The sequence below is a fragment of the Lithobates pipiens genome, unplaced genomic scaffold (assembly GCF_037356315.1).
Source record: "Lithobates pipiens isolate NorthernLeopardFrog02 unplaced genomic scaffold, aLitPip1_a1.2 Scaffold_10, whole genome shotgun sequence".
Classification (NCBI taxonomy): domain Eukaryota; kingdom Metazoa; phylum Chordata; class Amphibia; order Anura; family Ranidae; genus Lithobates; species Lithobates pipiens.
In genome coordinates, this window is record NW_027507686.1 from 109,968,605 (window position 1) to 109,983,365 (window position 14,761).

Consider the following 14,761-nt stretch of genomic DNA (forward strand, 5'->3'; position numbering starts at 1 on the left):
CCTAGTACATATTCCACACCAGGTAAAGAGATCCCTCTGGTGGTGGAGGAAAGTGACAAATCTGTCGCAAGGTCGTCTGTGGCTCATCCCGATTTCTCGGGTAGTAACCACAGACGCAAGTGGAAAAGGTCGGGGGGCACATTTGGGTTCCCTTCTAGCCCAGGGCACTTGGAAGGACGGCGAGTTGACTCGATCGTCCAACTGGAAAGAATTAAGGGCAGTGGGACTAGCCCTCAAATTCTTCAAAAAAGAGCTCCGGGGTCACCACATTCAGGTGCGGTCGGACAACTCTTCTGTAGTGGCCTATTTGAACAAACAGGGTGGCACGAGAAGCTGAGCCCTGTTGTCTTTAGCGACAGAGATCCTGTCCTGGGCCGAAACCTACACCCTTTCGCTCTCAGCAGTTTTTCTGAGGGGAGAGAAAAACGTGGTAGCAGACTTTCTCAGCCGAAAGAGGCTGAGGGAGGGCGATTGGGTTCTCAACCAGGAGGTCTTCAATCTCATAATAAAGAGATGGGGGTCTCCGGAGGTGGACCTGTTCGCGTCCAGAAACAATGCAAAAACCCCCTGTTTTTTTTCCCTAAAAAGGGGAGAAGGAGCCTTAGGGGTGGACGCTTTGAGCCAGAATTGGCACTTCAGAACTTGCTATGCCTTCCCACCTCCAGCGTTGTTGCCAGCAGTTCTGAGAAGGTTTCAGATGGAAAGCACATCTCTGATTCTGGTGGCTCCACATTGGCCCAAGAGAGCATGGTTCTCAATGCTAAAGCAGTTGGCGGTAGAACCTCCCTTACTCTTGCCCCCTCGGGACGATCTCCTCTCTCAGGGGCCAGTCCTCTGCCCACAGGTACGCTAGTGGAAGTTAGCGGCCTGGCTACTGAGGAGGGTTTATTAAAATCTAAGGGATTTTCACAGAGACTAGTTTCTACCCTCCTGGACAGTAGGAAAAAGGAAACTCAGATCTATGAAAAGGTCTGGTTGCGTTTCAACAAGTGGTGCGCAGAGAACTATTTCCCAGTACGGAGCTCCTCCGCAGTGTTGGAATTTTTTACAATGTGGGGCAGATAAGGGCTTATCCATTAGTACCCTTAGGGGTCAAGTATCAGCCCTCAGTGTTTATTTAGAGGATCATTTGGCTGCCAACCCATGGGTAGTCAGGTTCTGTCCAGACAGAGACCGGTCCAGGGTCTGTCCTTTCCCAGATGGGATTTATCTTTTAGTTTTGCAGAGCTTAACTGGACCCCCCTTTGAGCCTTTAAAGGAGTGTTTTCTGAGAGAGCTTACTCTGAAGACAGTGTTTCTGGTAGCAGTAACAACTGCTAGGAGGGTCAGTGAGATGGAGGCCTTATCAGTCAGGGCTCCCTTTTGCGTTATTTTTCCGGATCGGATAGTTTTAAAGACCGATCCAGCCTTTTTGCCGAAAGTGCCATCCAGCTTTCATAGAATCCAGGAAATTGTTTTGCCCTCTTTTTGTCCCAATCCCTCCGGTGAGAAGGAACTAAAATTCCATTATTTGGATGTTAGGAGATGTATCCTACACTATCTGGAACTGACCAAGTCATTTAGAAGGTCAGATTCCTTATTTGTTTTTGTTTTCCGGGGCCAGGAAAGGTTGTAAGGCGTCCCGGCGCACTATTGCTAGGTGGCTCAGAGTAGCCATCGAGCAGGCTTATTTAGTTGCAGGGAAAGAAATCCCAGTGGGTATTAAAGCACACTCCACTAGAGCTATGGCAGCCTCCCAGGCAGAAAGAGCGGGAGCAACGCCAGAGCAGATTTGCAGAGCAGCAACATGGTCCAGCTATTCCACTTTTGTAAAGCACTACAGAGTGGATCTGGTGTCGGCAGGTGAGCAGACCTTTGGGCGAAAGGTTTTGCAAGCTGTAGTCCCACCCTAACTGGTAAGTGCTCGCTTATCCTCTCATAGTGGCTGTCCTGAAAGACGATTAGGGAAAATTAGAGTTACGCTTACCGGTAACGTCTTTTCCAGTAGTCTTTCAGGACAGCCCTAGTTCCCACCCGAAAATTGGGGGGAGTCTTACAAAAGACCAGAGCGCAGCAAGATAATGGTATTTGATAAATATGTTATTAATGTGTTCTTGTGTCTCCCCAGCTGGCCGGAGGTATGCTCGATATAAACTGAGGTCCGGCAGGGGAAGTAAGAATTTATGGGCTGGCGCAGTGTTTCTAGAGGAAGAGGAGGAGTCTATCTCTCATAGTGGCTGTCCTGAAAGACTACTGGAAAAGACGTTACCGGTAAGCGTAACTCTAATTTTCCAGAGGGGTACAAGAAAAGAACGTCTGTACTGACCCCAATAGGAACTGTACAGGGAAGGAGGAGGGGGAAAGAGAAAAGGGGAGGAGAAAGAAGAGAAGGGTAAAAGAGAAGAGAGAAAAAAAAAAAGGAAATGCATCAACTTTAACCAGCTGCCCTTGCTCTCCCTCCCTGTCTTTTCCCTACACCCTCCATCCTTGTATTTTTTTTTTTTTTTTTGATGTGCTGCAACCTAAGGAAAAACTGTGCTACTGTGAGACGGTACTGGATCTATATAAATATAACAAACTCTGTGTCACAAGTCTGGGCAGCAAAGGTTGGTTGGACTATAAAAGTTTAACTCATCTCTGGAGGACGTAGGCCCCGCCCCCATCTCTTTTCCCTTTTCCTTCATTGCCCCTCTGGTTTTGGGGATAGAGGAGTAGTGGATGATAGAGTAGAGGTAGGGAGAGAACAGGGAGGAGAGGGTAGGAAGGGAAAAGGGGGAAGAAAAACACCATGAGTAAATCTACAAAGGGTGGTGTCTATAAAACCCCCGAAAGATAAAGCTATGGACAGTACGATAGCTATGAACAACAGAGAGTGAATTGGAAATAAGTAAAGTGGTCAAACAAAGGATGGATGACCAGATCCTAACAAAAGGAGAAATTATGGAGATGCTCCTGCGGTTAGAAAATGCAATTAAAGCAGATATCAACATGTTGAGAGCAGATCTGGGGCACCTCCTATCAAGAGTGGAGGTAGCAGAAGAGAGCGGATAAACATGCCCAAGAGATATGTAAACCTAAAGGAGCAAGTTAAAACATCACAACAAACCCAGAGGAGAATCCTCTATAGACTAGAAGATCAGGAGAATCAAAACAGAAGACAAAACTTGAGAATTTGTTCAGTTCCTGAGGTAAAAGGAGAAGATCTGAGAAAAATAATTAAAACCATTTTCAGCCCTCTTTGGGATAAAGGAGATGAAGAATTCCCCAGGATTGAGAGGGTGCACCGGATAGGAAAAAAAATATTCGAAAGCAGATAGTCCACGGGACATAATGGTAAGATTCAGATTCTAAGAAGACAAAGCAGAACTCTGGACGAAATTTAAGAGGAAAGGCCCCAGTGCAGTATGAAGGCTTAGAGTTGCAAATTTTTACGGATTTGCCTCCAGAGCTATTTTTGAACAAATGACACAGATGAAATAGTAGGGCATACATTATGGGAGGCTCATAAAGCTTACATCAGGGGGATTCTGATAGCAGTATGAACGAGAAAAAAAAAAGAGAAAGTGGAGAAAATTAAAACACTAATGAGAGAAATATTTAGAGCTAAACAAGAACATAAAAAACAGAATCAATATAGTACACTGTACTAAACAGTGTTAATTAAAAGGGATGAACTAAAAGCCTTATTGGAACAGGAGACAAAAATAACATTCAATTGCAATGCCATAGAAAAATATCAATGGGGAAATAAACCTAGTAAATATTTAGCAAGAATGCCTCGGAAGAAAAAAATCTATAAATTATATAGGAAAAATTCAAAATGGGAAAGGGGAAATGGTCCATACAACAAAAGAAATAGCGGAAATATTTAAACATTACTACAAGGGGTTATACTCAGTAGAACAGTAGTATGGGACCCGTCAGAGGAAAGAGGAAATAGTATAAACCATTTCCTTTAAAAATGCTAGATTGCCAAAGATCACGGAAAATGATAGGGAAATATTAGAGAAGCCAATAACCGAGGAAGAAATAAATAAGGCTCTGTTAGACTCGTCCCCAGGGAAAAGTCCTGGCTCAGACGTGTTTACAACGTTCTATTATAAAAAGTATAAAGAAATTTTAACCCCAAAGTTATGTAGATATATCAACAGTCTGGGGGCTGATTATAAAATGAGTAGGGAGGCCCTATCTGCCACAATTGCCATAATCCAGAAGGAAGGGAAAGATGCAACGTTTTTACAGGCCAATATCGCTGCTAAATGCAGATACAAAACTATATGCTAAAATACTGACAGGTCATATGAAGGTTTTGATGAACTCACTGGTACATCCAGATCAGGTAGGATTCGTCCCAGGAAGGGAGGGGAGGGATAATGGGGTGAGAACTTTACTCCTACTCCAGTGGATGAAAGAAACGGGATCTCCAGGTTTACTCCTGCACAGAAAGCCTTTGACAGGGTAGACTGGGGATAAATGTTCCAGACATAAAAAAATGCTGGGAGTTGGTCCAAGAATGGTTCAGTAGATTAAAACATTATACCATCATCCTGTAGCTATCATAAAAAATAAACAGAATATCGTCCCCTTTATTTGAAATGAAAAAGGGGACGAGACAAGGCTGCCCTTTATCACCCCTTTTTATTTATCTTTATCCGTTACTTTCCACAATACGAAACAACCCTGATATAATGGGAATTAAGGATGGAAACGAGGAAAATAAAATGGCCACCTTTTGCGGACAATGTTTTGTTCTATGTAAATCCAAGAAATACAATGCCCAACCTTTTGAAGGTCCTAAAATGGGGAATTATCAAACTTTCAAATAATCCAAGATAAGTCCTGAGATTTTAAACATAAGTAAGTCGGATGAATGGATGCTTCAAAGAGAAGGCAAATTCCCTTGGCGGAAGGAACTCAAATATTTAGGAATAAAATTAGCAAATTCAACAAAGAAGATTTATAAAATTATTTGTATACCATTGTTAGATGAAATGAAAGCTGAAAGTAAAAGATTAGTAAATGGACAATTCTCATGGGTAGGACGCATTAATTCCTTAGAGGGATTCCACCAAAAAAAAAAATATTAAAAGCCAGCAGCTATAAATATTACAGCTGCTGACTTTTAATAAATGAACACTCACCTGTCCCGGGTTCCAGCGATGCCGGCAGCTGAGGCCTATCGATCCCTCGGCTGCTGCCGCCACCATTCTAGGTGAGAAAATTAGGAAGTGAAGCGTTGCCGCTTCACTTTCCGGTTCCCTACTGCGCATGCGCGAGTCGCGCAGCACAATGGGAATTGTCCACGCTGTCTCTGGGACCCGTGTGTGTCCCAGCAGACAGCGGGGCAGTACAGGAAATGGCGTAGACTCCCACGGGAGTCTATGCCCGGATGTGGGTGTAAATACCTGTCTTTGACAGGTATCTCCACCCCCCCTGAAAGGTGCCAATTGTGACACCGGAGGGGGGAGGGTTCCGATCAGCGGAGGTTCCACTTTAGGGTGGAACCCCGCTTTAAAGACTTTTACCTTTCCTAAGATTTTATATGAATTCCAGATGCTGCTTTTGGCATTACCTCGACCTCATAAAGTTAAAATCCCTAATAATGAAATTTGTCTGGAAGAATAAAAAACCAAGAGTGTCCTTTTCAATATTGAAACAGGGAAAAAAAACGATCTATCCGATATCCAAAAATATTACAATGCGGTAATACTGTCAAGAGTCGTCAAATGGGTAAGGGAAAATAGAAATTAAGAGGTGGGTTAATTTAGAATATGTATGTTGTAAGGCGCAATTGAGTAAAATATGGAACCCCCCACACTACAGGACACTTGACTTGCACAGAAATTCACTAACACAAAATGCACTCAAAATTTGGGATAGGGTGTATAAACCATTAAATGGGCACTATAATTCACCTTTAATGGCACTGAAAGATAAAAATATTTTCCACCAGGGAGTAAGAACATAGTAGGGAATTTGGTGAAAAAAGGATAGGGCACAATTTAAGCAATATAATCACAAAAGGGAAAATAGTATTATACCAGGTACTAAGGCACAATAAAGTTTGATGTTGATTGACGAATGGCGATATCTCCAGTTGTACCACTTTGTTAAAAATTTACCTCACCCAATTAGATCAGATGAAGAGTTGACTCCATTGGAACGGCTTTGCATAACAGATACCAAAGGTGTTATATCTAGGTTATATAAGTTGTTAACAGTGGATGAACTGGAGATCCCGCCATTTATTAAGAAATATGCATGCTATAAATTTTTTTATGGTAGCGCAATTATAATTTTATTTGGTATTTATTAAGAAATTGGAAAGGGAATTGGCAACACAGAAGGATAAAACAATTATAGGTAAAATATTGAAACTAACCCATAGTTTGGCATCAGACGTTAAAACTGTTGAGAGGAATTAGAAATGTACTAGATGGTATGCTACTCCTGATAAGATTAGTAAATTCCAACATGGTAAATCGGCGGAGTGCTGGCGAGGGTGCAAAGAGGTAGAAAAAATAGACAAATGTTTTGCCTTTCATTTCTGTTTTCAATTGAATGGGTTGTTTTACAAGGTGATCACTTTCAGTGGGTACATGAAGTGTAAACCAAAAATGTTACGTTGCATCCAAACGCTTTTTTTTTTTTTTTTTTTTTTTTTTTTTTTTTTTTAAAACATACAAAACTAATAAAACTTTAATCTGTCTCCCACATACATACACATATTCAAACTTGTCAGGGCGCCTATATATTAAAACATTGATTGAGCTACATGCTACACATCGACACACACGCAGGTGTGAGGGCAATAATTCAGGAGACATTGTTAATGTTAATCTGATGGAAAACTTTAGGTCCTAAAGTTTGCCATTTCATGGGTGTGCACATATTTAAGGTTTGGCATGTTTGGGTGCCTGTTTTCTCAGCATATGCTCATCTATTACAGTTTGCCAAAATATTTACTAATCTTTTTGCTTTTACATACCCTAAAAAAAAAAAGTTTTGAAAATTTGCTCTTGATGGATCATGACACATGAAAAAAATCTGGAATCACAGCTATTTTATTATTTAGGGTTTCTTTGAGGAAGTATGTAATGTTTGGTAGTTTTAACCAATCTTCATACCTAAAAAAAAAAAAAAAAAAAAAAAAAAAAAAAAAAAAAGTTTTAATATGCAAAAAAACCCAAAGCCGCTCAAACAAGGTCATTTACCTACTCTTTTTTACAATGGTTTTGCACAGTGCAGCCCTGATCCTCCTCTTCTTGGGTCCCCGCCAGTGCTCCGGACTGTGTGGGCACTCATGTATGAGCCATTCTCTTCTGAGCGATTCTCTGGGTGTCCATAAGGCTGTGATTGACAGCAGTGGGAGCCAGTGGCTCTCGCTGCTGTCTGAGCCAATGAGGAGGCAGAGAGCTGGGAAAGCTACTGCTCTCGTGCACTTCGCTGGATCAAGATCTGGCTCAAGTAAGTATAAGGCGGGGCTGGGGTGTAGGAGGGAGCTGCACAAAGGTTTTTTTTTTTTTTTTTTTATCTTCATGCTTAGATTACATGAAGGTAAAGACACCTTCAGCCTGTAGAACCACTTTTTTCAGATTATTCATGTACATATTTACTATCATTATTAGTTGATTTCTAATTGGAGCATTTTTTTTTCACGCATGTGTGTTTTTTTTTTTTTTTTTACTTCCCCTCAGATCTTGAGCCTGATGACAGCGCGTCATTTTATATCTTCAATGTAGACCAGCCTTCATCAGCAGTAAGCCAGCCCATTTGTACCCCATGCCTTGATCATCAAGTTCACAGTTCAGCTTGCACTCCCATCTCCTGTTTTCAAGGCTTCAAAACCTTTGATGGCACCAATGAAGTCCAAGAACAAAAGTGCAATCCTTCTGGAGGACCAAAGCCTTTTGAATGTCCCAGCATTCAGATTACATCAATATCTCCTAACTGCCACCAAGATACTGAAATCTCACAAGAACTGCGAAAAGGTGACCATGAAAATGATTACGTTGAAGGGCCTTCCTGTGACCATCTCCAGCTCGAACCCTCTTATAGAGAGCCATCTTTAAGTCCAAGCCCTGGAAGTAGCATATCTTCCAGAAGCTGGTTCTCTGATGCATCTTCTTGTGAATCAGTTTCCCACATCTACGATGATGTTGAGTCAGAACTGAATGAGGCAGCAGCACGTTTTAGCTTAGGCTCACCACTGACCTCTCCCAGTGGCTCCCCCAGGGGGGTTGCTAATGATGATGCATGGCAACCATTTTGCTATGGTGCCTCTCTATCTCCAAGACAGTCCCCATGCCACTCTCCTAGAACTAGCATTACTGATGAAAACTGGCTCAGCCCTCGGACTACTTCAAGTCCTTCATCAAGACCCTCCTCTCCTTATGGCAAGAGAAGGCACTCTAGTGCAGAGATCTGCTATCTAAGTTCTCCCCATCACTCGCCCACACCATCGCCTAGCCATTCTCCCAGGGGAAGTGTTACAGAAGACACGTGGATTACTTTGTCTCACAATGCAGCCAATAGTGTATCTCCCCCTCAGGAAACTGATATTCCTCTCAAAACACGAAAGACCTCTGAAGATCAAAGTACCACATTGGAAGGAAAGATTGATCTTGGTGTTGAGGATCAGAGAAATGTATCTCCAACTCTTGAAACGCCTTCTGAGGATAGTACTGGTTCTCCAATTCCTCTCAGAAAAGACTCCTTCACTGATCAGTATTTGTCAGTTCCATCACATTTTACATGGAGCAAACCGAAATCTGGGCACACACCTCTATTTCGGTGAGTTTAACTATTTTATTTAGCCTTTTATTTTTTACCTTGATTTCTATAGCCGGTAAATTAAACTGTATGTATTTAATATTTTCACGTCAGTTTGTAGGAATTAGAGGAAGTGTAAACTCTTTAAAAAAAAAAAAAACATAAGACAACCTGCAAGACAAAAGCATAATAATGAGCTACTATGCACCTTCAATCTGAGGTATTACCTCAGATTGAAGCCCCCAAAACCGTCCTCGTCTCCCCCTCCAGCCACCGACATGTTGTCCCAGAGTTACTTCCGGGTATCGCGTCTCTGGTGCTGTGATTGGCCGCAATGACGTCACTCCCGCATGTGTGCGGGAGACCCTGGTAATGTCATGCAGACTGATGCAGCGGCACATGGGTGCCATTGCGTTAGTTTGCTCTAGTGCCCATGTGCCGATGTCATGAGCACATGCACGGGACAGGGGATATCTCCTAAACTGTGTAGGTTTAGGAGATATCCTGGTTAGCTACAGCTTAGCATTAATATAGTATAAACAGTATGTAAAGTGTAGCTCTAAAAGAAAAAATAGTTCATAAATCTGTGCAATAGTTTTGCTTATACGTGAAAAATCACATGGTTATTGTTGGTCTAAAGAATTTTACATCTCCAACAATTTAATACATACTTGTGCACATTAATTTACATGCATCAATGGGTGAATGAACCTTGTATATAACATAAATAACACACAAAAAAAGATTTTTTTTTTTGTGAAGGAAATACAGTCCTTTATATAAGAGAAGTCCCAAATATGGGTATCCCAGATGATGTCCATGAGGACAAAACGCGTCGGGAGGACACCACTACTGCCTATTTTTTATTCATAAGTGCTTCAGTAACTTCATAAATGTAAGTTTGTTACTTTTTTAAATAAAATTTTAAACGGAATTGCGCTATATGGCCCTATCCTTCTGTCCTATATGTATTTCGGTTGATGTTGGAGGTTTCTGTTAAGGGGAGAAAATCTGTTCATATCCATACATTGGAGGAAGGCATCTTCTACATTGATTTCGACCATCCTGGGACCTGGGAAGTCCAATCTCTATAACCAGTGTATTGAGCATGTATGACCCTTAGAATATATTTTCATTTGGGTCAACACCATTTGGTAAGCTTACATCTATTAAGGTGGTGGTATCGTCACACGGGTGGCTGCTTGGTTGAGCTATAATTGGACGGTTCATCTGATATTCAATCTCATATTTGGGACTTCACTTCTATAAATGACTATTTTCTTCACACAAAAAAATCTTTTTGTGTGTTTTTTTTATGTTATACACATACATTGATGTATGTACATTAACCACTTAAGGACCGCCGTATTGCCATTATACGTCATCAGCATGGCACAGGCAGGCACAAGCACGTAGATGTACGTACGTGCCTGCCTTCCAGCGGGTGGGGGGTCCGATCGGACCCCCTCCCGCTGGATACGGCGGTCCGTTTTCCTCCGGGAGCGATCCGTGATGAGGGGATGGCTGTTGGTTTCTGGCCACCCCCTCTCGATCGCTCCTGGCCAATGACGAACTCCCTCCCACTGTGTATTGTTTACACAGGAAGGAGGAAGTGATGTCATTCTCCTCGGGGCGGTCTTTTTGACCGGACTACGAGGAGAAGACTAAAAGTAAGTGTACCAAAACACTACACTGACACATAGGTACACAAACCCCCCCCCCTCCCCCCCCCCCCCAGTCACAGTGTCACTGATTGCATTGATCATTTCTTTACTGATCAATGCATTCAGTGTCAGTTGTAAAAGTAAAAACTGTCAGGGCAGTTAGTGTTAGGTCCAGGGTAGCCCCCTATCACCCCCCAATAAAGATTTAACCCCCTGATTGCCCCTAGAGTTAACCCTTTCACCCCCTTTTGCCAGTGTCACTAAGCGATCATTTTTTCTGATCGCTGCATCAGTGTCGCTAGTGTAGCTAGGTAGCTAGTTATTTTTTAGGTTCACCGCCAGGTTTTTATATCGCTAGGTACCCCGATATACTACCCAATAATGGTTTTAACATCCTGATTGCCCCTAGTTAACCGTTTCACCAGCGATCACAGTATAAGTGTCACTGGTGACGCTGGTTAGCCAGTTAGTTATTTAGGTTCCCCGTCAGGTTTTTATATAGCGCCAGGGACCCCCATATACTACCTAATAAAAATTTGAACCCCCTGATTGCCCCTAGTTAACCCTTTCACCACTGATCACCGTATAAGTGTTACGGGTGACTCTGGTTAGTTTGCTTTTTATAGCATCAGGGCACCCACCATTTATTACCCAATAAAGGTTTAACCCCCTGATCACCTGGCGTTAATTAGGTTTTAGGGTCAGGGTCTGCGTCGCCCCAGGCAGCGCTAGGTTAGTGCCAGTACCGCTAACACCCACGCGCAAAGCATACACCTCCCGTAGTGGTATAGAATCTGAACAGATCAATATCTGATCTGATCAGATCTATACTAGCGTCCCCAGCAGTTCAGGGTTCCAAAAAAACGCATTGTTAGCGGGATCAGCCCAGATACCTGCTAGCACCTGCGTTTTGCCCCTCTGCCCAGCCCACCCAAGTGCAGTATCGATCGATCACTGTCACTTGCAAAACACTAAACACATAACTGCAGCGATCGCAGAGTCAGGCCTGATCCCTGCGATCGCTAACAGTTTTTTTTTTTTTTGGTAGCATTTTATATTTAAATCCGGAAGGCAGTGCTTGGTTTTCGGGGTCCCGTACGTGGCTAGGCTCCCAAAAAGTCCCCCATATGTGGTATCCCCGTACTCGGGAGAAGCAGCAGAATCTATTTTGGGGTGTAATTTGACTTCTGCCCATAGCATGTGTGAGCAATATATCATTTAGTGACAACTTTGTGCAAAAAAAAAAAAAGTTTAATATTCCCGCAACTTTTGGCAAAATATAAAATATCCCATGGACTTAACATGCCTCTCAGTAAATAGCTTGGGGTGTCTTCTTTCCAAAATGGGGTCATTTTGGGGGGTTTTGTGCTATTTTGGCAAAAAAAGGGTTTACAACCACTTTAAATGCAGCCTATAGGAATTAAATCCAGAAATATTTCCAGTTTGGTCAGAACAAGCGACTATCCTACATTTGTTTGGTGGGTATATGCTTGTGGTCAGTGGTGCTTGCACTGCTATCCTCTTCCCCCACCATGGACTAAAGTCTCTATCCTGCTCCCCCACCATGGATTAAAGTTACTGCTTTACTACCTAGTGACTGCATTCGGGCTGCAACTAACGATTATTTTCATAATCAATTAGTTGGCCGATTATTGTTTCGATTAATTGGTTAATAAGCTTTAAAAAAAAAAAGTGGGTCTAATTGATGTTCATTTTCAACCACAGTGATGGGAAAATTTGGAAATAGAAAACTTCTTAGTCAAAGGAATTTTCAGACAATGTATGTGGTTTTCATTCAGAAATTACATTAATTTTGTGAAAATTTCAAACAAAATTCTTTCATTAAGAGAATGTAAAGATTTTCCGTCTGAATATTCTCATCTGAAAATTGATCTGTGTGACCAGCATAAGGCTCAGTACACGCCTATGCAGTTTTTGCTTTTGATCTGTTCCTGCAGTGATTTTTGCTGTACGTTTTGATTTTTTTTGTGCACGTGATTTTACTGCAATTTGCATTTTTTGCTTTTTTTTTTTTTTTTTTTTTTTTGTGCAGATTTAAAAAACACAAATTGCTGCAAAAACGCATTACATTCTTTTCTGCAGCTTCTCCATTGAAGTATATTGAACCAATAAAGCATTTTGCATTAAAAGTCCCTGACCCTTTCAGATGTTAACATGTCCCATAGGAAACCATGTATATAAACTGTTGTACATTTCTGTAAAAAGCACTAATAAACACGTAGATGTGAACCAGGTCTAAGACGTTTACTAACATAATGGGGTTAAAAAACTAAAATTAGCCCTTTATAGTAGAAAAAGGATGATAATCACTATTGTAAGGGGTTCATTTTTTTACTGTAGAACTGTGAAAGTAATATTTACAGTAGTGATTATTTGCTCTTTTAGTATTATAAAGGGCTAATTTTTATTTTATTTTTTAACCCCAATATGTTACTGGCGATTAATCGATTATGAAAATAGTAATCAATTAGTTGTCAGCCCTAGACCACATGACCTGTTGTAATTAACTTAAAAACCATGTTACTGTTCTCAAATTCAGCTCTGTGCCATTGTCAAGTGAAGACACATGCAGAGGTTGGTAAGAGTGTTCATAATCATTTAGTTGCCTTTCTTTTAAAGCGGGAGTCCGCCGGGACTCCGCGTTTTTTTTTTTTTTTTTTCTTTTTTAAAGTCAGCAGCTACAAATACTGCAGCTGCTGACTTTTAAAATGGTGACACTTACCTGTCCAGCGCGCCCGCGATGTCGGCACCCGAAGCCGATCTCTGGATCGACACTCGAGTGCTGCCGCCGCCATCTTGGGTATAGGAATCAGGAAATGGAGCCTTTCGGCTTCATTTCCCGGTTCCCTACTGCGCATGCGCGAGCCGCGCTGCGCAATGAGGACGGTCCCCGCTGCCTCTGGGATCTGTGTGTTTCCCAGCAGGCAGCGGGCCACTTGCGGAAGGGGGTGGGCACTTGCGGAAACTATCTTTGCAATTGAAAGGGCGTATAGAATTCCGTTTAGGACTGTGGCAGGAAGAAGCCAGCCCAGACCTATAATTATCCAACTATTGTCCTACAGAGATAAAATTGCTATCCTTCAAAGAGCAAGAGAACTGAGTAATCTTGAATATAAGGGGATAAAGATTTCATTGTATCCGGATTTTTCCCCCGAGCTGCAAAGACAGAGAGCTAAATTTATAGAGTGCAAAAGGAAATTGCAAAGTCTCAAAGTGAACTATGCACTACTTTATCCGGCAAAGTTGAGAGTATCAGCATTGGGGGAAACTGTATTCTTTAATAGTCCAGAAGAAGTTAAGTTGTGGTTGGAGAAAAATGAGTGTCAGTTTCAACAGAGGGGAATAATATAATATGAAAACAGAAAGAGAAAATGGACACTGTTTCCGGATTGTGATTTGGACTAAAGGGGAATGCTCCCACTTTGCTCTTTTTATCTCCTTCCCCCTTTTTTCCCCCCCCCTTTTTTTTTTTTTTTTTCTCTCGGCTGCAATAGGAAATATTTTTTGTCTTAGAAATAAGAGTAATAGGAGTGGGTTGGGAGGGTGGGTAGGCGGGAAGGATGTATCACTCTGGGAGGCAAAAACGGTCATTTTGGAAGCCCCATAGAAGGGCCCCAAGTGGGGTATGGGGTGGGTGGGGAGGGGAAAGGGAAAGAGAAAAGGGATGGTGAGTTTTAATGGATGAATGATAGAGTGAGAAAGGAGGTTGAAAGGTTAAGGAAGGGTATAGGAAGGCATGGTAAAGGATTGTCATTCGCACAAAAAATATTTAAGCACAGAGTTGATGTGTGGAATAGCAATAAATATGGTGGTTAGTGAAAAGGTCACAAGAAAATGAAATTGAGTGAGGCACAAGGCAATAAATTGTCATATTTTTATAAAATGTGTTAAAAATGTGCGTATGGATTATAGCAAATTCTAGAAATAAAACGTGAGTGTGATCTAACTAGGGAGCACTGGAAAATAGTAGGGGGGAGATCACGTGTTAATACACAGAGAAAGTACACAGAATGGATAATAGAAGTTTGATATTGTGATATTGGGTTTAAGTATGGGAGCAAGTAGTAAAGTAGGGAATTTCACTAAAAGTGTAAAAATTTGTTCTTGGAACGTGCGGGGGGTGAAGGAACAGCTGAAGAGGCGTGCTGTATTTTCCATGGGGAAATATGGGCAACTATGGGATGCTCTGTTTGCAGGAGACCCACCTGGATCGAGATACAATCAGTGTGTTAAGACACAGGAAGTATAGGATACAATATCATTCTACGTACACCTCTTATTCAAGGGGAGTAAGTGTCCTGATAGATCCTGGGTCGGGTTTATCC

The 14,761-nt window shown here is 41.9% G+C and overlaps 1 protein-coding gene across 3 annotated transcripts in view; it reads left to right on the forward strand.

Moving 5' to 3' along the window:
- The window catches only part of NFATC3 (nuclear factor of activated T cells 3), a 915,828-nt gene that overhangs the window by 62,359 nt on the left and 838,708 nt on the right, over positions 1-14,761 (forward strand). For all 3 annotated transcript variants that reach the window (XM_077457371.1, XM_077457378.1, XM_077457385.1), the window contains exon 2: positions 7,677-8,772. In XM_077457371.1, coding sequence (XP_077313497.1) covers positions 7,677-8,772 — 1,096 coding nt within the window. The remainder of the gene's footprint in view (positions 1-7,676; positions 8,773-14,761) is intronic.